At 45.7% G+C, this 27,025-nt stretch overlaps 1 protein-coding gene across 1 annotated transcript in view; it reads right to left on the reverse strand.

Annotated features, from left to right (window-relative positions):
* Positions 1–27,025, reverse strand: part of LOC119406990 (uncharacterized) — a gene marked incomplete in the record, with an annotated part of 85,042 nt that overhangs the window by 52,586 nt on the left and 5,431 nt on the right. The window contains 4 exon segments of the mRNA XM_037673850.2: positions 1,570–1,644; positions 7,640–7,768; positions 13,065–13,175; positions 14,393–14,689. Coding sequence (XP_037529778.1) covers positions 1,570–1,644; positions 7,640–7,768; positions 13,065–13,175; positions 14,393–14,689 — 612 coding nt within the window.

Below are 27,025 nucleotides of genomic sequence, written 5' to 3' on the forward strand. Positions count from 1 at the left end.
GCCACTGGTTGGGGTTCGCTCCTTTGTGTCATCCGTACCAGCATGTGTGAGAATTCAGATCTTCTCAAATGTGGCCCTTAGTATAAAAGGTACTCGGCCTGGGAATTGCACACATTCAAAACATGCTGGATTTTATACCAATCATGTTCGTATCACCAAGGTTTTATTGTAGTTCAGTCGCATACTTGGGCATGTTCAGTGTTCAAAAACGGATACGAGTAAGAGGGGAATGCCTGGCTCTGAGTGACTACATAACTTATCAAGTTTTTTTGCTTAGTAAGGATGCACCAAGATGAAATTTACAACGTTTTTGCTCGAATGTCATCTTTGGTTGCACATAGTTGAAGATTTCAAACGTTCACAAACTAATCGAAAAGCATTTCCATTTACAAATCGTCATGACCTTGCATCTCATGGTAGTAAAGACCATCTCAGGATCAACCTTAGCAAGCCCCAAGGCTGCGTCGGCTGTTGTCCTACATAATCTAGTGGACCACTGCACGGGTGCTCGGCCTGCAAAGGTGCTGAGCACTGTGCAGCAGGAGACAAACAGCGTTGCTCTTTAGTTAAGAAACTGTTTTATTTACCTCCGGCAACGGCACCCCAAACTGCACAAATGACTGGTCTTAGGGCAGCGCGAGAAAGGTAGAGAAGGCAGACTTGGAGGATGCATGAGCAATGCCAACATGGTGCACCTCGACCCCAAAAATTACAGCAAAGCTTCATTAACTGTAACTCTGTTATCTTTCAATATCGGTTAAATTAACAAGCATGGTGCACACAGACAATTGAAAACACAACTCCCTTAGTGACCACGAACACTAGGATTCACAATGCTAACATGATGACCAGTGGGAACAGAAGTGAGCAAACGCACTGCATTGCCTTTCACTTCATTAAAGTAACGTGAGCTGCAACATTAGGTGTGGAGACTGAGCACACAAAGTGACCAGCCATCTTGGCATAGGTACTACTTCTAAGCCTTTGGAACTGCTGCTGATTACTTACAAGACAAGGCACGTGCCACCTTTGCAATACAGGGCCTGTGCCACCAGGAGAAGCAGCCTCATTGCTCCTCGGGTTAGGCTGACTAGAGGAAACGCACAGTTCTCTTGCGTCCCCCCTCTACTGTGCACACTTGCCTCACCCTTTTGCTACGACATATAAACCTTTAATTATAACCCCCTGCCCCCTTGACCATGTTTGCTCAAGAAGAGCAGCTTGGGCGCTTGTGTTGTCTCAATTACTGTGTCCCTCCGGTATATAAGTGTGTGCTATTCCACTTATGACATGCGTGCTCGCCACCTCCCTCCACCCCAGCAGCGCACTCACCTCAATCCCATCCCCCCACCCCACCTCACTCCAGCACATGATGATGGCGTGACACGTTTTCCTATCATGCACAGGGCGTGATAAGATTATATCACTGCTTAATGTGGAACATCATGGCACCAGCAAATTTTTGCATGGAGTGTCTCTATAATTTTTATCACTGTAAAAGAAGACAACATTGATGCAGTGCATAGATGCAAAGACAACGTCAGCTGAGAAAGAAAAGACTCTGCTCACCATGGGAGGTTTGTACTCTGATGGCAGTAATTCCAACAGTGCACAGCCAGGCTCAGGCTGTACAATGATGCCAGCCTGCAGACATAACACAAATCTTTTAATTTCACTGTGGAAGTACGTACAGTGGAGAATGAAGTACCAATAAGCGATAAGTGCTAATTAGGCATCAGTGCATTTCACCACAAATTTTGAGAACATACTTCTTCTAACTGAACAATTGCAGCTGTATTACTTGTTAAAACTGTTGGTCGGTAACTCATTAAAGGGGCCCTGCAACACTTTTCCAAGTAGCCTTGAAATGGCTTCGCTAAAGGAGCTTATTTCCTCACGAATCGACCACCCCAAAATTTTTCGAATCTGTCAAGTATGAGCGAAGTTACAAAGATTTGACGCATTGTCGCACGCTGTAATTGCTTTCTCTCTTCTCTCGTCCCCACGAAAGTGCCGGAAGCTAAGCAGGGAGGGGTGGCACGGGGGAAGAAGGTACATCCCGCACTCCTCGTGACTTTGAGCACGTTTTCTTTTTTTCTTTCTTCGAACACGCAATGTACTTTCAACGCGATCGTGCGCGCAGGCAGGCAAGTGACAGCCTCCCGCGGCGGCCGCAGTAACTACCAGGCGCGCCATGTTCAAATCAGCTAATGGCGTGGAACTTGAGTCAGTGATGCAGTAATATTGAGTCAATAGCATCATTCGTCAAGAGAAGAGGAAGCGATTTTTAGCTGACTTTGAGAATTTATTATAAATCCCAGGCCTCGTGCTGCGCTATAATGTTTGGCTCGTGTGTTCTTGGGAGCCTCGACTACCAATCGACAGCGTTTTCTGACCATGCTGAAAAAGTGTTGCAGGGCCCCTTTAAAGGAGCACTGACACAAAAGTTTTGCACCTTGTTTTTTTTGTTGCAATAGATAGCTTATGATCCACTTATCACGGCTGCGAACCTCGTTTGCACGAGTGCGCGACGGTTATTTATTTAGAGACGTTTTTAGAGCGCCCAGTCGCAGTTTCGGTTTCAAAGAGCACCGAGCTAGGCAGCATCCTCCGGAGGCCGGGAAAACACAGCTGGACACGTGAACACGCAAAATTGTGACGTAGGCGGCGCGTGAGTGTAGGTGCGGTGGGCGCCGAACCAGGTCAAGTGGCGCCAGCTATGGAGGATTAGAAACAACTAACAAACGCGTAATCTATGTCCTCCGAGCATTCGGAAGCGCCCATCTCGACTCGCTACGCTTACAGCATCGATTATTTGACTATGGCTCTCAAAAACGGCGCCGAATCGGGACGAACACATTGCTGTCGAAGCTTAAGGACATGAATCTAAAGCAAATGGAAGCATCAGTTCGGAACTTACACGTTACAGAGCGCACGGCGGCCACTTGATAGATTCAAAGTGGACGACAACGGCTTTTGGCAGTGCTGCCATGTTTTTCGGAGGCGCGAATGCCTCGCCGGTGAAGCTTGCCGTGCAAGTTGGACAGCTCTCGCGCGTGCGGCGACGGCCGACGTTCTGCGGCACCACGCCGTTGCGGCAGGCTTGCTGCTAGCGTGAGCGGGCCATAACATCTGCCAACGGGCACGACGAGCGAACAGCGGAAGAGAACACAACTAGCACACGCAAAGCCGCAGGCACGGAGGAAGAAATGGCAGGTAGCACGGCACAAGCGCAAGGGCACAACCAGCCACCAGGCAACACAAACTCGTGACGTAGGTTTGTTTACACATCCGCCGCGTTGATGTCGGCGTCGCGAAGCGCTCGCATCTCACTCAGTCGCGCGGCATGCACTTTAAAACTGATTTTAAATATGTTCTAGGCTATATTGGCCCTTGATATTTCGTAGACGTTGTGTACGGCTCCACATACATCTATTTCACTCATTATCTCGCCTTCGAAATTTTGTGTCAGTGCGCCTTTAAGGTAAGATGTGTGAACCAGACCATAAAAATCACGTTGAAAGACAACTTCAGGTAACCACTCCTTTAGGCATCTACAGTGCCTACTATATTTACTACGTAAATGTTAATGCACCCTTGATTGTAACATGCACCTGCTTTTTGTAAGGAAAAAAAAAAGACAGAGATATGTCCTTGATAGTACTGCACGTGAATTTATATGCTTTCTTACAGAAATGCAGCTTTTTGTAATTCGAAACAACAAAGATTTTACTCCCAACATGCACGCACTGTGATGAATAAACACATGTGCACACACAAAGAAAACAGCATCTCTTAGGTGCAAGATTGTCTTTACTAGAAATAGGCCTATTTTCCTGGGGAAAAGTTTGCATTAGGATACAGTAAATACAGTTTCTACATTGTATCAAAATCATTTAGTTGAAAAACTTCAAGTACCTGACCAAATAAAAAAAAGCAGTTTCTCAGCATAGAAGAGAAACAATATCATGCAAAAAAGCTATGCTCAATTTGGCATGAATGCATTTTGAAACTGTTTCCTTGTGGAGGATATAGCTGGCAAGATTTTACACACTAAATTAGTTTAGGTGCCATGCTGTACTTACGGGATTGACAGCTCTGCAAAAAAAACAATGGTGGTACAGCCAGTTAGGATTTGTAGCAATTTTTGGAGCAGGAGGAAAGCTGTTTCGGAGCAGAAAAAAAACGCTTTGGAGAAGCTTTGGAGCAGAAAAAAATTGTGTTTAGAATTACTTGGAGCAGAATAACTTTGCAGCTGTTTAGTGGAGATTCTTGTTATTGTGCAAAGAGGACATCTCAGACTAATGTAGACAGGGGGGACAAGGCCAACAGTTAGAAAGCAGTCATCAATTGGGCTCTTCTTCACATGGAATAATGCCATATGCTGGCTTCAACCCAAGAATTGTATTGCAGTGAAGCATGAGCAACAAGGGTGTACATGGTTTGCATGATTTCTGCGAGCAACAGACATCAAAATGCCATTACAAACACAAAACCTAATCAGAAAACCTAATCAAAAAAATTGCTACAAATGAGAATCTCCCATTCGTGATTGCGTCCACAGTACACCGTCACCGGCCCAACTTAGTATGGCTAATGTACCATCCTATTCAATAATTATGAACTATTATTAGGCACACAAGTAATCATAGAACATACACATCTTTGCGCAGCAGAAAATGTATACGCTCAAACAATAAACACCGACAACAGCATGCATCGCAACATCGCAGATACTATAAGGAGGCTTCACTGCAACACATATTCTATATGTGTGAAGCAAATCAGAGACAGGCCAAGACAGCGGTTCAAAACCGTTCTCTATGGAAGATTATTTAGAGCAGGAGTTCTTAAACTGAGTTCCATGATGGGTGTTTAATGGTTCTTCTAGCACTTGCAACTAATGCCAGATCATTTCCCTTATTCCCCATTGAATTAAACAATTCATTGATTGAGAAAATTGGCATTACATTTTGGATTTAACTAAGCCATCACACGCAACGTGCACACTTCGATAGTCTGAGCAGTGACAGACTTATGCAGCAGCACTCAAGGCTCATCATAATTGAGTAATTTGTAGTTGGTGGTCGTCCTAAGCGCGTTTAATTCGTGCTTGGCAGCACAATTTGTAACACATGAGCGGGGACCAATTGGGAATTTTGGATGCTAAAAGCAAGTTGTCTGCCACTTGTTGCTGATTGATGATGGCTGTCTAAACGGCATATTATAATGGACACTTTGGTGCATTCACACATTATTTTTGGCCCACAGTGCATTGTTGTCCACATCGTTCAGTTTCTAGGCACACTGGTTTGACACAGCACTATGTCGGTTGTGTAATAAATATGTGCAATTAGAAGTTCAATGCACAGAAGTGGCACATGTACCATCCCAATGAATGGCACATGAGAATTTTTGGATCCCCCCTCGTCAGAATATCACCACCCGCAGCAAGGGTCAAATGCATAAGCTCAGCTGCACAATACCGTAGCCACCAAGCTACCACGGCCGATGAAAGCAATCATAACAGAAAACACAAGATTAATTTTGAACCATCTATCGTTATATAGAATGTAACAAAAGCTTGGTAGACAAGCCCCCACTAACTCTTAACAAAATTCTCAACTCACACTCCCTACTTCCAGTCACCCATGTTATTCGTGCAAGTTTCAATAATGCACTGTTTTCAGACACTTAGGTTGAGTCTGAAGTTAAAGTCTCGAGTCAAGAATGGTACCAAGTAATTTGTTTTTTGCAGATACAGATACAGTAAAACCTCGGTGATACGAATCTCGCGGGGTCCCCAAAAATATTCGTATCATTCGAAATTCGTATCACCAGAAAACGTGAAAAATTAGTATGCAACAAAAGAAAGCTGGCGTACATTTTCATTTATTGTGTCTCAGGGCCGCGGCAATGTCATTTCCATGACTGAAAGTAATGTTCTTGGAGGTCAACGATCATAATTCTATTCGTAAATATAGGCGCGTGCGTGCATGTATAATTAATGAACAAGTAGCCCCTTCCAAATCTTAGTACGCTTTTCCGTATTACATCGAAGTACAGCGGCGAAAGCGACTCAAAGGGCGCCTTGCACGCGATAGATGAAGGCCAGAAAACTTTAGAACCGTTATCCTCAGTTTTTTTATTTCCTTATCGCGGTGGTGTTGGGGATGTTTTTCGGGAGATTTACGGCCATTCCCGCACAATCGGGAGCTTTGCTCAAAATTCGGGAGTCTCCCGTGGAAATCGGAGAGTTGGCAGGTGTCTGCGTCCCGAACAATCGTGCATGTTGACGCTGCGAGGCCCAGCTCCTTCGCCAAGACCATCCGCTTCTTCTTTCGGTTCTCGTCCACCTTTCATAGGATGTTTGATTGCGAGGACAAGGCTTGAATCTACGTGCCAGGCGTGTGTAAGCAAAGTACAACAACGCTACCTCGAGCACAGCAGTATGCGTCGACGCGATGAAGCAGAAAAAAAAAATGCGGCACCAACGTTATCTGTAATCTAAACGCGAACGCACATGAAGGCGCATTAAGGCCTCCGAGATTCGTCCGCACAATCTCGGAGGCTACGACGTGCCGCTGATGGTCAACTAGCGGCGCGGCGCGCATGCCCGCGCTTACCCACGCTTGGGTTGCCGCGCCACGGGATTGCCGCGTCTTCTGCGACATCGCGGGCAGCACCTGTTCGTACCTGTGCGGTAGCGTAAGTTCGTATCAAACATCGCTGCTGAAAATGGGTTCGCAACAACCGTACTCCATTACATCGCAGATTAATGGGCCTTGGCCGGGACCACAGAAAAATTCGTATCACCCCGAAATTCGTACGAGCCGTGATCGTATCACCGAGGTTTTACTGTAGTGTTCTTCCAGATACCTTATTAATAGGGTCTGATACAATTCCCCTCTTTCTTGTGAAAACAATGCACATGCTTTTCTGTGGCTGATTATCTAAAATCATTTTAACTTGCCAATTTAGCCACCTCCTTTAAGCCAAGCTGGACATCTCATTCACAGATAGCTAAGGTGCATAATCTAAAGCCAATTTGCACGTCATCTGCGTATACATACATACTAAGCAAGGCATACTGCATGGAATGGTCATGTATAGAGAATTCATTTTCACAATAAAAAGTGAGCAACTCAACACACCGGCTTGCAGAACACCTGTCTCTCGGAAAAGGCTTCGACAGGGACTGGCCAACTGTGACAGGGAAGGCATATTTGGAAAGCTAGCTTTCAAATGCATTTAGTATGTTGCCATGGGCACCCATCATGAGAAGATGTAGCAAAATTCAAAATCGCCATCTTCTGTCATAGGCTTTCTCCAGGTCTATAAATACAGGAAGAATCTTTTATTCATAAAGGCATCGCTAACGTTTACCTCAATGCAAACCAGGTGGTCTATTGTTGGCTTACTGTCCATGAAACCACACTAAAGTAGGTCTAAGAGCTTTCAAGAAAATAGACTAAATGCCGGATCCCTTTCTCTCTGGACACTGCTCAGCCATGCACTGCTACATGTAGGAGAAAGCTGAGCCACACCTTCTTAGCTCAGGTGTGCGGTGTCGCTACACACCTAATGCCTGCTGAAGCTGATGCGCTTGCGATGCCAGAGAAAAGTGGACAAGACTCACCTTGCGTTGAACATGCCCCAGAAAATTTGGTGCCACGGGTGAAATCTTGAGCAGTGACACCTTCATGATGCTCTCTATCAGTATCCAGGGCCCCTTCGGCCATCTTTGCTTCAATTTAGTCAGCTGCGCCTACAAACCATGACAAATAGAAAAATTCACGACACATTACATTTTTGTGCATTACTGCCCTACATGTACGGAGGCAAAAAAAAAAGACCCAGGTCGTCACAGTCATATATACATACATGGCAGTAACCGAACGTATATATATATATATATATATATATATATATATATATATATATATATATATATATATATATATATATATTTTATACACCTTTTCAGAACAAAGCACCACTTAGTCTTATCCCAGAGGAGCTGAGAACTTGGAAATTATATAAAAGTGTTCCTCAACTTGACCTAGAATTTTTTTTTTTTTTTTACTCTGTGGCAGTTTAGGAGCATTTGCGCTGCACCTTGTTTACTATGACATGCTCAAGATCGTACTTGTGAAACACATAGACGGCGTTAATGCGCAAGTCATTTCAAATTATTGAAAACTGATTTCAATTTTTTTTTTATCACTGAAAGCATTACCGCAAGACGCTGGGTCACATTCTCAAGTGGATGTGCCATTACTTCAATTACAGGCGAGCTCGTTTATGGGAGATGCACAAGAACTGCTAGAATCCTGTCTTCCAACGTTACAGTTACCCCAAGTTATAGGGGGGAATGGCATGGGGGAAAGAAGTAACATCAGCATGCATCATGACCTTGAGCACACGTGATAAAACGCAATTGCTCTCTCCTGTTGTGATCCCTCCGCGTGCAAGTCTGGCTACTATGTAATGTTAGCAGACTATGGAGCATGGCGCCGGCACATGCCGACACCCCGTGGCAAGAAGCGCACCTGATCCACATGCCGCTCTTGGTTTTCGTCAGCATCAGCCAATGACAGCAAACTGCTGATATGACGACATACAGCTGGCGCCCCGCCCACCATAGAGAATGACGATGGGCCTCTATGAGGAGAGCGCGCTTGAGAAAGGGACAACTTAGCGTTCTGCTGGTAAGCACTCCTTGCCATACACGAGTGCAAGATTTCGCTGAGCTGTTCACAGCAACGTCTGCTTTCTGCTGAAGGTGTTATTTCACCTAGCGCGAGGGGTGGTTCATGACCACTTTAAAAATAACTTTGGTGAACTTCATTAAATTTGCAAAGAAGTCTTACTTTACTGCATTTGTAAATTAATTTACTTATTCATACATTCAACGATAAACACTGCACACACTTAAAAACTGTTTTGAACTTTAATGTGACCTAAAAATTATTTGCTTGTCTTTATATGAATAACTGTAGAGTTTTAATGTACAATAAAGAATATGACCTGGGAGAGACACATTTCTCAAGGAAATGTGACACTCAACAAGTGTTTAAGAAGCTGCCAGCAACGTAAAGATAAGAAATCATGCAGGAAAGTAGACAAGTGCATTGATTTGTTTAAATAGTATCTGGCACAGCCAACTAATCTCAGAGTGCCAGGCCATATCCAACTTTTTGCAGTGCTCACCACCAGTGGCGTAGCCAGGAATTTTGTTCGGGGGGGCTCACGTTGCAGCGCGACTTCCTCATTGAATTTTTAGAATGACTAAGTATATGAATAACATTTATTTATTTATTTATTTATTTATTTATTTATTTATTTATTTATTTATTTATTTATTTATTATATCATCAAAGGTCCCGTATGGGACTTTACATGAGGGGTGGCCGTCATAAAATGGCGGTATTGATGAAGGTGTATGTTAGGATGTGGTTGAGTCTGCTTCCTGGATGGCATTATTGAAGCTCGCAAAATCACAGATGACTGCTGCTTCGTTCGGAAGGTCATTCCAGTCTCGGGCGGTGCGCAAAAAGAAGGACTGCTGAAATGAGGTGGTGTGGGCACGTGGCGGAATCACAGCATTTGGATGACTTGTGCGATGATTTCAATGGACCGGCTGGATGAGGTGGTTGTCACGCGGGGTTGAATAAAAGAATCTGTGAAAAAGGCAGAGACGTGCAATACGACGACGAAGAGCGAGGGTAGAAAGATTTAACTGGGATTTGAGGGCGGAGACGCTCGAGTCAACGTTTATAGAACCAGGTCAGTTGCAAAACTGAGCGATGTTGCGCGGCGCCGCCGCCATCAGCGACAGATGTGGCGCTGCCGTCGCAACAGGATTCACTCACTCCGCTCTCTTCAGCCGGTGTTGCGGCGCATTGCGTCAGTATCCGTCGAGGCTGCTTTCTGCGTGAACAGCTTGGCGTTTTCTGTTGTGCTTCGGATATGCTGCGTGTCTTCACCATGCCGACATGTTCTGTTCCGAGACACCCCGACATTTCTTTTGTGCCTAGGGTTACCAACTCTTCAATGAAGGGAGTCGGGACAGGTGGGGAGGGGGGGGTCCATTGTTTCGGCCTCCTCAGCTGGCTACGTGCTGCTCGCAACACTTCCTCTTGCTGGAGAATGTATCCGTAAAAGTTGTCGTGTTTCGCACAGAAGTTCAGACAAAGTAACTGAAGCCCTTCGCAGCCACCGGTAGCCACCGCAACATTGCTTTGTGCGTGCTATTCGTGAGAACTTTTGTTCTGGAGCGTGACGCGCGTTGTCGGGCGTGCATTGGATCACATAAAAAGTTCTAACTGGACGGTATGGAAAAAATCTGGCAACGCTGTATAAAAAGTTTTGGGACTATGCGTTTCGCATAGTCCCAAAAGGCGCCGCCTTGTAGACTCAGGACAGTTCAAACTCATCATTTTTCGCAAAACGTGTGAGCGGCTAGAAGATTTACGGAAAAAGACTGACATCGCCTTCAGAGTCCCAAAACAGTTTCGAATGTCTGTGATGGAGCATGCCGCACACATGCGCAGTGAGTGCATAGAGTGCGGCTGGATATTTCTCACGAACAGCAGCTTGAACACCATTCGTTTTGTCGGCCATCGAACTTGCACCACCGTAGCCTTGACCACGGAGATGCTGCATGTTAATTCCCATTTCTATAAGGAGCCTTATGATGGTGTCGGCCAGGGCCCGGCCATTTGGTCGTGAATTGGCATAAAGCCTAAGAACACTTCTTCGATTCCGTTCGCATCCTTATTAAGGTACCTTGCACAAACAGTAAGCTGCTCGATACCAGCAACATCCGTCGTTTCATCAGCAAGTGCGGAAAAGCAGCCTGCAGCGTTTACTTTTGTGACTAGGCTTTCCTTGATGATTGCAGCAGAGATTTCTATAATGTGGTTTTGTACATCTGGACTAAAATATGAGGCCTTATTTAGGCAACTTTCCAAATATCTGTGTCGCCACAATCTGCGCGCATGCGAAGCAGCGCTCTGATGTTGCCTGTATTTGTAGAGGAGGCTGTGCTTGAATCCATGGGACCCCTGTCTTTATGTGCACGGAGAGCCACACCTTGCAGCCCGCAAAAGAGAACTGTCTCAACAATAGGCTGTAACTTCCTTCGGGTCTCTTTTATTTGAATTTGCCTGCCATGGTCCAGTTGATCAACAACACTGGGCACACATCCTGAGAAGGTTTGAAGAAAACTATCGGCTACCAGATGAGCGTCAGTGTGATATTTAGTGAATTCATGTGCACCGAAGACTTCGAGGGCGTGCTTCCACTTTTGAAATGGCTTGGATACGAGGGCCTTAGTGCGCGCATGTTGGCCCTTGCCAATCTCACTTCTGCTAAAAAGGACACACACTCGGCAAAACGCACCCTCTTGAAGCGCTGAGTAGCTAAGCCATCGGTACCTGTCCAGACAAGCCACGTAAACCTTCGTTTTTGCTTAAAATCGTTTATAGACTTCAACATATAGCATGGCGGAGGAATACAAGGAGAAGCTAGCAGTTGATGTTTTGTGTCATCATCCACCTTTGAGCCATCTGTGTACAGCCCGATATCAAACTTGCTTCTGCTAACATTTGGAGGGTCAGAAAAAGATAAATAATCAAATAAATGATAATCAGGCTGAAGCCCAATAAATCCCACCACCCGGGTGACGCCGCTGGTTGTTGGTGTATGAGAGCACGAAAAATTTCGGGGGGGGGGGGGGGGGGGGGCTGAACCATAACCCCCCCCCTGGCTACGCCCCTGCTCACCACTGATCTCCATGTTATTTTAAATCTATTTGCTAGTACTAAATACACATGCTATCATCTGAACAGGGAATAAAAAAAACGACATTTGTGCAAGGATAGAGCAGTGCATCTGCTAGTCAAAATTAACACTGCAAACCCAGCACCAATCTGGTCCGTGTTATTATACAACGGGAGGTGGATAAAATGCTTCATAAGGGCAAATTCCAACCCTCTTCCAGTCTCTGGTCCTCCCCTGTTGCCCTTGTTAAAAAGAAGGACAATAGCTGGAGATTCTGTGTTGACTACCGCCATCTCAATCATATTACCAAGAAAGATGTGTATCCTCTCCCACGTATCGACGACGCACTCGAATGCTTGCACGGCGCCAGATATTTCTTGTCAATCGACCTGCGCTCAGGGTACTGGCAGATCGCTGTGGACGACCAAAACAGAGAAAACTGCCTTCGTGACTCCTGATGGACTTTATCAGTTTGCATCACTTTTTGGCTTGTGTAATGATCCCATGACTTTTGAGCGCATGATAGACTCTCTCCTTCGAGGCATGAAGTGGTCCATCTGTCTTTGCTATCTGGACAATGTTATTGTTTTTTCCACTACTTTCAAAAAACATCTTACTAACTACGTCTTGTTGGTGATAAGACGAAGGATTACTGTAGCTTTTTCACTCGTTTTGCTTTCCGGACGGGCGCACAACCATAGAGTTTTCTTCCGTGAGCTCACTGACGCAGTTCGCTTACGCTATGGAAGTGCGCACCGGTTGCTCTGCTGCCGGTGAGTCGAGCAGCAATTCTTCTGATGCGGACTATTCCCCAAGTGCCGAATCAGAATCTGATTCATTAGATTTCAGTTTGTCAGACGAGAATTTTTTGACGAGTTCAGACTCCGATGACGATCAAGGAGCGACATCTGAAAAGCGTGCGCGGCAAGCCATGCTTCAAAGACTATCACACGCTGAAAAGTTTTTAGTGTTAGAGCACGAACATTTTTAACCGGAAAAGTACTGTGGTGCACTTATTTTTGTATGTCTGTGAGCTATGTTTAATACAATGCATAATTTTTATTTGCATAATTTGCTTGATTTTACTACGAATAACCCATGTGTATGTAACAACAAAAATGATTTTTTGTCCCTTTACGATCACAAAAAAATATTTTAGACAATTTTTTTTTTAATAGAATCATCTGAAGAATTTATTTCAGCAATAAAAAAATTACACATTTTTAGACTAGATTTCGCAAAAAAATTCAACCCTCGAAGGGTTAATAATGCCCTACCCGTCCCCAGGATTCGCAGCCTTTTGCAAGCGTCTCGGGACGTCTACCAGGCACATGTGGCCACTTCCGGAGGAATTCCTGCTGTTCAAGAACCACACGGGTCTGCAACTCCTGCACCAGAGAGCCATTGACCAGGAACACTGAACAATCAGCTTTTCACACACATGGTCGTCACAAGCTTCACGAGTAGACTTTTCAATCATCCAAGTCATCCGTATTGTTCTCAAAAGATGTCATCTTAAATATGGCAGTCACAATATGTTTCTGGCTCCTGTTACTGAGTCTAGCCTTCTCAGTACCAAAACCTCGCGTACTGGCAGATGTTACTCACAGGCACCAGTGTGCAGGCACTGGTGTGCAAATTTTGCACTAGAGTGCCTGTCTGGGCCGGTTGGTACATGTCAACAGAAAACGAGAAACAGCGTGAACCACATGACAACAGGACAGAGATGGAGTCCACTCAGTCTCAGTGCTTAGCCTCTCTGTCATGTTGTCCTGTGGTTTGCATTGTTTCTCGTTTTTTGTGCAAATTTTGCCCAATACAGGTTAACGTAAAAAAGATATTTTCTCCAAGAATTGGATAGAACTGCATAGCTAGCATTTCATTCCGTCTTACAATATGCTGCAATGATTTTTTTTATTATGAGTGACATTATGAGTGATTACTAGTGACAGAATCATTCCTAATATGTGCTACATCATCAGGTTAGCACCAAACTGCAACGCTAGAGTTGCATCTATGCGACAATCAATGCATGTGTGGCATCACGACCATCTTGCTCTTCTTCGTGTGCTCCAGTGCTCTGGCACCTTTTTGCAGCCTTCCAACTTGTTGGCCAAGCTACTTAAACTCGCAAAAGAATGCGATATTAAACACAATGCACCCTCACACCTTGAAGAAGGAGTGTGGTGTACTGGTTACCATTAACACGTCAGGGCATGTGCATCGGAGACACTGAACACCGCATCAGTGTGCTCTTGAAAGAGCATGAAAGGGCCAGCAAGACTTGTTTTCAGCAGGCCAACATCATTCATTGCCACAGCAATCAACTAATAAGGGAAATATTTTAGGCTTGCCATACATGGAAGGCAAAATATTTAGACAGCAGTCATCCTTCAATGTTAATATCAGGCAAAGAACTTAATTTCCTAGACAATACCTTCAATAATCGGGCATGATATTAGCATGCCTTATCTTGGCTTTGTGATTGTGTGTGCATGCACATGAATATGGGAATCAGTTGTTGCATCACGTCTGTCCTGTCACTTCCCATGTCCTGATCCATGTCTTTATTGCACTGTTACCCAGGATACCGTTTCATACGTACCGCCAATTGAATTAAGTCTTTCTGCTCAGTGGGCGATATGTTGGTGATGACTCGGTGCTGATAACGCTGGAGCAGGTACATGTACGAAGAGTGCTCGGTAGGGCTGAGCGTGCTCACAGGGCCTTGGATTTGCTTTGGTTTTGCCTTTTTCTTCTTCTTTTTCTTCTTCGGCACCTCCCCTCGTTTGGCCGCTGCGGCTTCTTCAAGAATCTCCTTCAGTAGCGCTGCCTTTGCTTCTTGCTCCCGTGCGTAGACCATTGAGTAACGATAGTACTCTTCTGCTGTAAACATGGTCACCTGCACAAAAGACAGTAGAGACTAAGAGTTGATTACAGCTTTTGTCCAACGAAACTGACATTGCAACCACTACGATATCTCTAGATGGCACTGCGGTCCTGAGCTTGAGCTCACATTTTCGATCAAGGCAGCAGCAGCTACATTCCGACTGTGTGAACTACAAGAATGCTTATGTACCTGGATTTCAGTGCATGTTAAAGAACCCCAGGTAGATAAAATTAATAGTCAGTCTCGCGCTTCGGTGTGTCTTATAAACAAATCATGACTTTGGCATGTGAAACCACCCTTTTTTTTTAACGATTAAAGGAGTAGTGACACATACATTTTCAATTTTGTATAAACTGTACTATATGTTTCTCACACATAAATGATCACATTAGCAATGACAGACAGCAAAACGCTTATAGTATTTTAATTGGATACTACCAGCTGCGTCAAATGATGGACCTGATGTAACTTACATTATTTGTGATGTCATGACACTAAACAAGATTGATGATGACGTGTAGCATAAAGGCTGGGTGTGATGGTGTTCACAATAAAAATATTAACCCTTATGCAAGCTTCTACTGGCTACACTATTACGTGGCAGCCACAACAAGCTACTGTACTGTGATGTCACAAGTACCAAAACTGAAACAAGTCAAATTTTTAGGGCACTCTGGCCCTTTCATTATTTTTTATCGTTTATCATGTTCCAACTTTTGTCCAACACAAAAAAATTAAAGGCCAACACTGCCATGCCAATACTCCTTTAAAAATCTGATTTAAAAAAACCAAGAATGTTCCTCTAGTCTTTTTTATCAGGCAAAATTCTTAGTAATAAAAGTTAAGCTGATGTTACCCGTTGTTATAAACCAAACCATTTGTCTTGAGAAAAAAAGATGTGGCTTTATAGAACTTGTCCTGTTACAAATATTATGCTAGCAGAATATTAATCAGACCTAACAGACAATTAGGCCTCATTAATATTGTGTCTATCAAAAAACGAGCCCTTAAAACTCTTCTTCTTTCCTTCATGCTAGCAGAAGGAAACTCCTGAAAACTGATTACCACCACCCCACTTCCGATTTTCCTTCCCCATCAGAAAAGGAAAAAAAAATGTGAGGAACTGAAGAAGTGTGTGTGTGGGGGGGGGGGGGGGGGGAGGCTAGTTGGTAAGACTTTCTTTGAGAATACTGCCCTGAGGATGAGACGCCAGAGTAGAAGAAGACGACTGGACTGCACTCATCCCGTCTTGTCTTCTTCTACAATGGTGGCTCGTTCTGTCTTCTACTCTGGTGTCTCATCCTCAGCACAGTTTTCGTTCTCAAATACTGAAAAACCCCAACGTCTACTCTTCTATCTTATAAAAAGAACATTTCTTTCCCTTTATTGCTACATTGTAGATGCAATCAATGAAACAGACAATTAAGCCAAGGAAAGCGTAGGGGACATTAATTGTTGTCTTTAAATGTGGTGCAATAATTGACGTAAATTGAAATGAATTAATGTGGACGAGAAATCGCCCATACCATCAGCGGAATCCAAACCCGCAACCTTCAAATTATGCGTCCGATGCTCTAACAATTCAGCTACGACGGAGGGTGCTCCCTCGTCCACTTTGTTGGGCATTCATATTCGTTTACATGAATATGAATATGACTTCGTTTTTGTATACACTCTCCTTTATCAATTAGGTGGTTTTGATAGGGGCTCCAAATTTAGTCGGCGTGTTCTCGTGATCGTCTCTCCAATCAGTGTTCCGTAGGAAATTATTAACATGTAGCGAAGTTTTGTGCAACTTCCTTCTTAGGAAGGATAATTTGCCTTCAGCAGTATGACATATGGAGGAGATATCAGGTTCCTAGTTAAGGTTGGACACAGGGATGAGGCCCACGTAATTTCCGCGACTGAATTTGTCAGGTATGTTGTTTCTCTGAGCATATATGTCAAACTGAGTACAGTTTTTATTAGCAAATATGTTCCAAAAGCCAGGTGAATTCATGATTGTAAAAAGTTTACACAACTTAACACAATAAGGGTATGTTATTTTGTTAATACTTGTTGTGTTAATTTGCAGTAAACCTTTTACAATCCCTTTTTATTAGTAGAGAAAATTTATATATGTTGTACATTTTAATATACAATGAATTAGCTAATTCCTTATTATAGCTGTAGGGGCTGTTGTAATTTTGAAGGCGTTTGCTTGAAACTTCTCTGCTACAAGTAGGTTTCCCTAATTTTGAATGTCCTCAACTAATATGTTAAAATTTCTTTGGCATTCCAACAGGCTACCATATTGTCATTGTGCAACAGTCAACTGAGCTGGGAGGATTTCCATAACATCAATGCAGGTACATCGTTCAATCAGGCCTGGCCTTTTTTTTGTGCAGCGTTTACAAATTACACAATTGAAGGTAAACATTAGACAGAAGTCTGTCTGGTTGGGTAAGTAAACTGAGATAACTGATATTTGTTCTCCAACCAAAGTTACGAAGACACGTAAAAACCCGACGTTTCGGAACCAGCTCGGTTCCTTCCTCAGGGGGGACTGCGGCGGCTTGGCAGCGGCCTCTTTAAGGCACTCTCGCGGCGGTTAACGACCCCACGCATTACCAAGGAGCGTAGCCCATGCGCATACACCGGGGGGAGAGTTCCAAGTGAACGGTTGATATTTTGAGTGGTCCTCTGTATATGCCACGACTCCAGTAGTAACCTCCTCCTCCACTTGGTTTCACTTTCGAGGATGGCGGTTCCGTTGAAGTCTATTCTGTGGTCAAACGTCTCTGCGTGCTCGGCGACGGCGCTGCGTTCTTTGTTGAGTTTACGGACGTCGTTGACGTGTTGCCTAATCCGTTCGGGGAAGTTTTTGGTCTCGCCGATGTATGACGAGGGGCAGTCGGCACACGGTATTTTGTAAACGACGCCGGGCGCCCTGTCCTTTGTTGGTCGGTCTTTCGGGCGGGGAAGGAAGCGGCCCAGCGTGCATGAAGGCACGTGCGCGATGTGCACGCCTTCTTTTCTAAAAATCCGAGCCAACGCCTCGCTGGCTCCCTGGACGTATGGGACCGACACGCGTTTTGGAGAGCTGTTCGTCAATGCTGGCTGGGAGTCGCGTAACCTCTTTTTCTCTGCGCGGCGGGCGACGGATCGAATGAAATTTCTGGGATAACCATTTTTTTTTTAGGTCCGCAATTACGCGGGCCTCTTCTTTCCGGCGTTCCGTGTCAGTGGAACATATCTTTTTGGCTCTCTGAAGTAATGTGGACACAACGGAGGCCTTGTGGGTGGAGGGATGGGACGAATCGTATTGAAGGTATCGGCCGGTGTGCGTCGGCTTCCTGTAAACGGAGAACTCCAAGTCACTGCCCCTTCTTGCCACCTGGACGTCGAGAAAGGGGAGGGTGCGGTCGCGTTCACACTCGACCGTGAACTGTATGGCTGGGTGAACGGAATTTAGGTGCAGTCTGAAGTTTTCAATTTCAGATGTCTTCACGACACAAAAGCAATCGTCCACGTAGCGAAGAAAGAGCTTGGGTCGCGGCGAGAAGGAGCCAAGTGCTTCCCTTTCTATATGTTCCATGGTCAGGTTTGCCATTGTGACGGAGATGGAGGCTCCCATTGCGGTTCCACTGTTTTGCCTGAAGATTGTTCCTTTGTGGGAAAAATACGTGCTGGACAGGCAGAATTCCAGTAGGCGGCAGAGTTCGTCAATAGTGAGTGGGGTCCTTTGACTCAAGCCATCGTCACCCTCAAGAGCAGCACGGGCACAGGATACAGATAAGGGTACCGGCACATTGGTGAACAAAGATACGACGTCGAACGAGACCAGGCTCTCGTCTTCGTCGATACTCACCTCTGATGCTAGCTGCACGAAGTGGCTGGAGTCGCGGACATGAGTTGGGGTATTCCGGGTGAGAGGGGCGATGATTCGGTGCAGGAAGCGTTAACCGCCGCGAGAGTGCCTTAAAGAGGCCGCTGCCAAGCCGCCGCAGTCCCCCCTGAGGAAGGAACCGAGCTGGTTCCGAAACGTCGGGTTTTTACGTGTCTTCGTAACTTTGGTTGGAGAATAAATATCAGTTATCTCAGCTTACTTACCCAACCAGACAGACTTCTGTCTAATGTTTACCTTCAATTCAATCAGCCAGGACTTCGGCCGCGATACCATGCAGCTAGTCAAGCGCTACATACGCATCAAGGAGGGAATATCAGTCTTCAAAACTCATCTGGACTTCAATCGCACCTGCAAAGATAGGAAAGTCGTCCCTCAAAGCCTACGCCTGAAACGCCCTGTCTCGACCCCCGAAGGTATGGAAATCGTCATGAGAGCAGAAGAACGGCTGGTCAACGCCCGCCTGCACGAAATCAACGCCTCTCTACGGAAAAAGGAATTAGACCTGTTCTTCGCCAAGCGTAAACTTCAGCACCGCATCCCTGGATTGATGCCTCCGATCGACGCATTCGCGGACTCCGTGGCGGCGTCGTCTGCAGACAGGCATCGGACCGCGCAGGATAGGAAACTTTCTCACCTGTTGGACCGGGGTTCGCCCCAAGGCAACCCAAACCCCAGGTTTGTCACCAATTTGTCATCCCGCCCACTCACTAATCGGGAAACTTCTGTTCTGGCAAAGGGATACGGGTATAACGTGTCAACGACGCCCCGTTTATCGAAAGTCGTCGCGGCTGTAGAGGAAGCCGTCCAGAGTGTGAGGCCAAGCGCCAGAGAAGAAATTAGACTAAAATCAATTGGAATCCTTTCGAAATTGCCGTCACAAGGGAAAAAGAACTTGACCGCAGAAGAGAGCAAAGCCCTTCGGGAACTCCGACAAGATCAGAGCATTGTCATCCTCCCCGCTGACAAGGGCAACTCAACGGTGGTGTTGGACAGCCGGGACTATGACCGGAAGATTTCGGCCCTTTTAGAGGGTGACGCATATACGCAGCTAAAAAAGGATCCGACGAAGCAAACTCAAACTCAGCTAAACAAGCTACTCTCCGAAATTTTCAAGCACCACCCACAATTAAAAGCACTCTACCTAAGTCTAATCTGCCGCAACGGCTCCGCACCGGGTTTCTACGGACTACCCAAAATTCACAAGCCTGGCGCCCCCCTCCGACCGATCGTCGACTTCACTTCCTCTCCATGCCGAGCCCTTTCAAGCTTCCTGCACCGAATCATCGCCCCTCTCACCCGGAATACCCCAACTCATGTCCGCGACTCCAGCCACTTCGTGCAGCTAGCATCAGAGGTGAGTATCGACGAAGACGAGAGCCTGGTCTCGTTCGACGTCGTATCTTTGTTCACCAATGTGCCGGTACCCTTATCTGTATCCTGTGCCCGTGCTGCTCTTGAGGGTGACGATGGCTTGAGTCAAAGGACCCCACTCACTATTGACGAACTCTGCCGCCTACTGGAATTCTGCCTGTCCAGCACGTATTTTTCCCACAAAGGAACAATCTTCAGGCAAAACAGTGGAACCGCAATGGGAGCCTCCATCTCCGTCACAATGGCAAACCTGACCATGGAACATATAGAAAGGGAAGCACTTGGCTCCTTCTCGCCGCGACCCAAGCTCTTTCTTCGCTACGTGGACGATTGCTTTTGTGTCGTGAAGACATCTGAAATTGAAAACTTCAGACTGCACCTAAATTCCGTTCACCCAGCCATACAGTTCACGGTCGAGTGTGAACGCGACCGCACCCTCCCCTTTCTCGACGTCCAGGTGGCAAGAAGGGGCAGTGACTTGGAGTTCTCCGTTTACAGGAAGCCGACGCACACCGGCCGATACCTTCAATACGATTCGTCCCATCCCTCCACCCACAAGGCCTCCGTTGTGTCCACATTACTTCAGAGAGCCAAAAAGATATGTTCCACTGACACGGAACGCCGGAAAGAAGAGGCCCGCGTAATTGCGGACCTCAGAAAAAACGGTTATCCCAGAAATTTCATTCGATCCGTCGCCCGCCGCGCAGAGAAAAAGAGGTTACGCGACTCCCAGCCAGCATTGACGAACAGCTCTCCAAAACGCGTGTCGGTCCCATACGTCCAGGGAGCCAGCGAGGCGTTGGCTCGGATTTTTAGAAAAGAAGGCGTGCACATCGCGCACGTGCCTTCATGCACGCTGGGCCGCTTCCTTCCCCGCCCGAAAGACCGACCAACAAAGGACAGGGCGCCCGGCGTCGTTTACAAAATACCGTGTGCCGACTGCCCCTCGTCATACATCGGCGAGACCAAAAACTTCCCCGAACGGATTAGGCAACACGTCAACGACGTCCGTAAACTCAACAAAGAACGCAGCGCCGTCGCCGAGCACGCAGAGACGTTTGACCACAGAATAGACTTCAACGGAACCGCCATCCTCGAAAGTGAAACCAAGTGGAGGAGGAGGTTACTACTGGAGTCGTGGCATATACAGAGGACCACTCAAAATATCAACCGTTCACTCGGAACTCTCCCCCCGGTGTATGCGCATGGGCTACGCTCCTCGGTAATGCGTGGGGTCGTTAACCGCCGCGAGAGTGCCTTAAAGAGGCCGCTGCCAAGCCGCTGCAGTCCCCCCTGAGGAAGGAACCGAGCTGGTTCCGAAACGTCGGGTTTTTACGTGTCTTCGTAACTTTGGTTGGGGAATAAATATCAGTTATCTCAAATTACACAATGCACTTTTAGTGCATTCCAATCATTTTTGGGTTGGCCTTACGTTTTGCTACATGTTCGCTTATAGCTTCATATCTGTGCAACGTATACTGAATAGGTTGCACATGCCCCCCCCCCCAAGAAAGAACATTTTTGAACAAATTATACAGAGAACTAGTAACGTCTTGCTTCTAGGCATTAGAAAACAGTACTAACGTGGCTCATGGTACTAACGTGGCACAGTTACGACACACCAGAAAATTCACGACACCAGTGGCGTAGGCAGAAATTTTGTTCGGAGTGGAGGCGGGGGCCAGCCCTTTATCCGACATGAGGTCCAGGCAGGTAAGTGCGGTCAAGTGTCATTGTGTGCTCTGTATCCCACGGAAAAAATATTTCGGGGGGGGGGGGGGGGGGCACGGGCCCGGTGTGCCATCCACTGGCTATGCCACTGCATGACACATGCCACCAGTCTGTCTCAGACTGGATTCCCAATGCGCACGTAATTTTAAATTGTTGTAGGTCTAGTGAAATGTAAACTTGAGTCAATTGGTCTTGCATGACAGGTGAACCACAGTGCACTTTTAACGAAAGAAAGGTGGAAAAAGGACAGATAACAAATAACAGCACCCCAGTGCATGTGCTCCCTCTGTTCATCCTTTGTCACAAATGTGGCGCTGTTCATCCTCATGACTGAAGGTTCAAGCTCACAGTGGAGAATTACGCACAGCCACTGATTTAATGAAACTCCACTTTGTAGCCCAGGGACCAAGAAACTGTTTTTAAAGCTGAAGCTTTTGTATACCTGCTCATGGTGCTTTCTAATTTGTGATGGCAGTCATGCTAACCTGACTCGTGTTGTCCAGTTCATTTCTACAGTGGTGAACTGCTGTCAAAATTTCGTGCAGCTGGCTTAATACAAACTAGCAAACTGTGTTTTTTTGGTTGTTTTTTTATCCTGTAGCTTGAACCAGCATATTGGTGCAAATAAGCGTAGGACAGTGGCAACCAACGTGGCACTGCCAGCTGAATAAGTTCAATAAACATTGCTTTTTTCTTTAGGGCCTGCTTTTTCATTTCAAACTGTATTATGGAGCACAGGAAAGGGTGCTAAGCAGCAATGAGCAGAGCTCTTGGAAAGTGCAATCTAAGTACTCAAATTTGAAGCAATCAGTATTGCTCTTCCAGATAATACGTTTCCCTACTGTGCAATATATTGTATGTGAGCTTGCTAGCTTGAACAGCAACACATTTCATGACACGTGTTGAGAATGAATTTTTCATAGGTTGTACAAAACATGCAGTAACTATGCAGCTCACGATGATCAAATCGGCCGGTGGCAGTGTCCACATGCTTATGACGCAGTAAAAATTTAGCTTAAGGCACCATTTATCAAGAGAGGAAAGAGCAATTTCTAGCAGACTTCGAAACTTAAAGGGGTCATGAAGCACCCCTTGGGCTTGTTGAAAAAACACAACCTGCGGAAAGCTGACACGGCTATGAACTGCTCTGCAAAATATTACAGTCGTGCGCGCCTTGTAAAGGCCACAAGTGGAGCGCGAAGTTGCCGTTTCCTCAGGCGCCCTCTTTTCAAACAGAGGCCAGTTCTCACTCTCGTCTGCACGTTGACGTCGCGGAAACATAGCATGCTTATTGGCCGATAGTCGGATGAGATGCGCTTCTTGCCACGGGGTGTCGCTACTTGCCCGCGCCGCACTCCTCAGTCTGCTAACTTTACACGGTAGCCGCGCTCACGCATGCGAATCCCAGCGGGAGAGCGATCGCGTTTCATGACGCGCGCTGACGTAACTTCTTTCCCCCGTGCCATCCCTCCCTATGTAGCTTCCAGTGCGCTCGTCGGCACGAGAAAAGAGAGAAAGCGCTGAGAGCGTGCGCCAAACCCCCGTAACTCTGCTCATTCTTGACGGATTTGAGAAATTTTTGCGGGAATCGATTCGGGAGGCAGTAAACTCCGATACTGAGGTCATTAGATCATTACTTGAAAAAGTGGTTCATGACCCCTTTAATTGTAAATTAGATGCCACATCCTGCACTATAATGCTTGGCTCACATGTCTGCAGGAGCCTCAACTACCAATCAGCAGCATTTTCAGACCCTGTTCAAAATGTTTTGAGGGGCCCCTTTAAGAAGGATCAACATAGATGCGAGTCCATGTGTGCATGAGCTGAGGCAAGTAAAAGTGAGCATGAGTGTAAGCACGATTTTAAGCCTGGTGAATAAAGCTCTGTGCAAGTCTGAATGAGCTAATCTGCATCAGATACCATTCCAATTGTCTTTTTAATAAAATTTACAAAGCCCAGTTCACACAGTACCAAGTGAATCCAAGTGTATTAGCAGGGTTTATGAAACCATCCTGAATCCACAGCAAGAGAGTTTCAGCTTGTAGAGATCACCAGAGCTAAGTACAGCACTAACAACACTGGTAGTAAGAAAGAAATATTGCAGGCTTTTACCTCGCAAAACCATGACACGATTACAAGGTCCATCGCAGTGGGAGACTCCGCATTAATATTTACCACCTCGTGTTTTTTAATGTGCACCTAAATCTGAGTACATGAGCATTTTTGCACTTTACCCTTATTGAAACGAAACTGCCGTAAGCAGGAACAGAACACACACTCGTGCTCAGCAGTGCAACACCATAGCCGCTAAGGTCACTGCTAGTGACATCTTTTGGTGCAGTGTTAACCAGAGAATACCTAAAGCTAACACTAACACATTCCACTCAAATGCTGGTGTAAAGAGTTGGTGGTGATGTAATCGCTACCATGGCATCCTTTTACAGCAAAGCTGTATATGGCTAGGCACAACCGAAATTGATCGTCCCATGCATGCAAAAACTTCTAGCGCTTATGTGCCAAAGGAATTGGGTGAGCCCACTGGTTGACTAAAAGTGAAGAAGAGCAGGAGCAAATTCGAAGAGAGTTCAAAAATAATAAAAGAGAAAGAGGCGCTCCATTGGCCCTGCCATCAGTGACTGATAAACCCAAGCCAAACATGTAACCTCATTAAATCGTTGCGGTCCGAAACCTTTACCCACCTTCCATTCGTTTTGATCTGAAACTAAAAAAGGCAAAGCTCAAGTAAAAGAAGTTTATTCTTTTAAAACATGGGGCATAAAGCAGCGAGAAAATGCGTGCACGAATCAACCACGAAAGAGCTTGTCCAGCGCTGTCCAACAACGGACTGCAAAGGGTTAAGAAACACGGACTTTAATGAACTGTTGGGATTAATCCAATGATAAACACTGGGGCTGCACGTTTCAGCTACGCCATAGTCCCTCAAGAGCTTTTCTGGTCATGAAACTGCCGCCTCAGTTTAATATAGAGCTAGCGGCGGCCGCTAGGGGCACCACAGTAAAAGAAAGGCCACCCCGCGGAGCGGCCGCTGTAGGCGATACCTGTACTTTTTCTTCTCTGGTGTGTTGCGGCCGAAAGCCCCGCTCTTTTTAGACAATATCTACATTCTATTTTGTCGTAGCAATTATATGAACTCAACTTGGAACTTCTAAGAATGTTTTCTTACAGAAGACAAAGCGCATACAAAAAGTAAAAAACCCCAAATTCAGCTGGCGACTCACTGTGCCAGCTTAGACCTTTTGTTACTGCACAATTTGTCTTTAGTTAGCTTAACAGGCCTCAAATAAAAAAAAACTGACATTACTGTGATGCGCTGTATAGAGAATGAGACATCAGCGGTGTTGCCATTAAATGCATGACAACCTGAGCTCAAGGTCGTGCACTGTTATTTCCCGAGCTTCCAATTGCATGTGTTGTTCCAGCAGTGGTTACGGACTAATTTTATGTAACAGAAAATGTTCTAGGGCGTCAGCTTGCATTTGCCTGTAATCTGTTTGGAACAAATACATCGGCAGATCATAGCCATCAATGAAATGCTTACTCGATGGGAACTGTTGTCGTTTTCAGGCCTCGAAAGCTTTGCTAGTTTTCGTGCGTATCAGTCCGATTGTGTGACACAGTTTTCTAACGCAATTTTTGTTGTCAATATCCCCAATGAAGACCGCATAGATGAATCTGTCCCCCTGACTCTGCATTGCGCTTGTTATCTATATCTCTCAGGAGCAGGGTGACAAGGATTGACGCATATTTGCATTCAGTGCCGTACTTCCTTGGCCAACCAGGACGCTTAATAAGATTGTTATCACAATCTTTCTTTGAAGGAAATGAAGCCATGCAAATGCTTATGATACGTAACAGATAATTTTCGCCTTCCTTCAGCACTGGGGTAGTGTAGAGCTCAAAAGACATCTTAAGGAAGTATCGACACCGAAATATTGCGTCCCGTCTTTTTGTTGTTGTTGTTACAATAAGTAGCTAAAGGCCAGTTTATCACGCATGGAAACCCTCCTTGCACACGATGGCTCTCGAGGTCGTTTCAGTGGTTTCAGTGGCGTTCAAACTGTCCGTGGTCGCAACTTCTGATTCGTAAAGTAGGCTGGCAGGTCGTGGAGCACACGAGAAATGGGGTTAGGCCTGAGGTGCGGCTTGTCTCTCGGCAACAATACAGTGCCACCGTTTTATCGTGAAATCGTCCACATGGATGATGTCTAACGAATCAAAGTGCCTTGCACACACACGCACGTGCTTCGAATCGATGCTGAAGTTGTCCGTTTCTTGCCGCGTTATGGCTCACTTCCAGTTCTCAAACTTCCCACAAACACTTGGCATGCAAAATAGCGATACTTTTTCCAGTAGTGCCTTTGTAGCCGAAACGGCACCTCGGTACACAGCACCTAAACGATATCGTCACACCAATGTGCCGCTTCTACTGTACAATACCCGAATGTGGCCCTTATCCAAAAAGCAGTCACAGATACAGAGTACACGTCCAAACTTTCAGCTCGTGCCAGCCGCAACTGCGGTTTCTGCAGAATCAACCCAGAGAAGGGTGGCCTCTAAGCGACGGTGGCGCCACCGCACGGCAAGCTTTCCGTGCCATATTAAACTTCGCTATAGCGTGGTGGCGAAGTTTCGTGACCAGAAAAAGTATCGAAGGACTATGGCTTCGCTCATTAACCATCTGTACGAAGTGCATGGGTGGTGATTTTTATGATTTTCTTTCATGGAAACCCTCACAATTATTTTTTTTTAATGCTTTGAAGTTGAACAAAGTGTCACAAGATGTTGCTACAAGATGATTTTACTGCTGCCCATCCTCTCACAATTCTGGTAAAATCTGTAAACATTAACATTAAAAAAAAACGCTATAAGAGAAATGCGGGCTTAACTGCACAATTCATCCGAAAAAGGGCGCTTTCCTCCCACAAGCGATGAACTGCAGAAGTAAATCCTTTGTCCCGTGTAAAAAAGAGAGGAACAGGTAAAGCGATGAAACAGTTTGGAAGGTGCAAGGGTGGTAGACAGTGGGTTGTAGCGAGTATGCATGCCTGCATGTCTGTCTGCGTGTGTGTGCTCTATGGACACACCAAGGCCACACTGGGCAGTAATTATTTTTGGAAGGGGTATGATAGAGACAACAATGCGGGCATTTTGAAGTATATTTTTATTCACTAAGTATTCTCAGATGCGAACCGAGCACATCACTGACATGCGACTGTTTAAATATAAGTTACACGTACGTGTGTTAACATGTACGCTGTGCAGAGCGGTACCTTGTCGCCACGAATCTGTGGGACACCGTAGCCCTCTCCCTGGTTACACAGGCCTATTACACACAG

Source organism: Rhipicephalus sanguineus, chromosome 1 (genome assembly GCF_013339695.2).
Source record: "Rhipicephalus sanguineus isolate Rsan-2018 chromosome 1, BIME_Rsan_1.4, whole genome shotgun sequence".
In the NCBI taxonomy this organism is placed as follows: domain Eukaryota; kingdom Metazoa; phylum Arthropoda; class Arachnida; order Ixodida; family Ixodidae; genus Rhipicephalus; species Rhipicephalus sanguineus.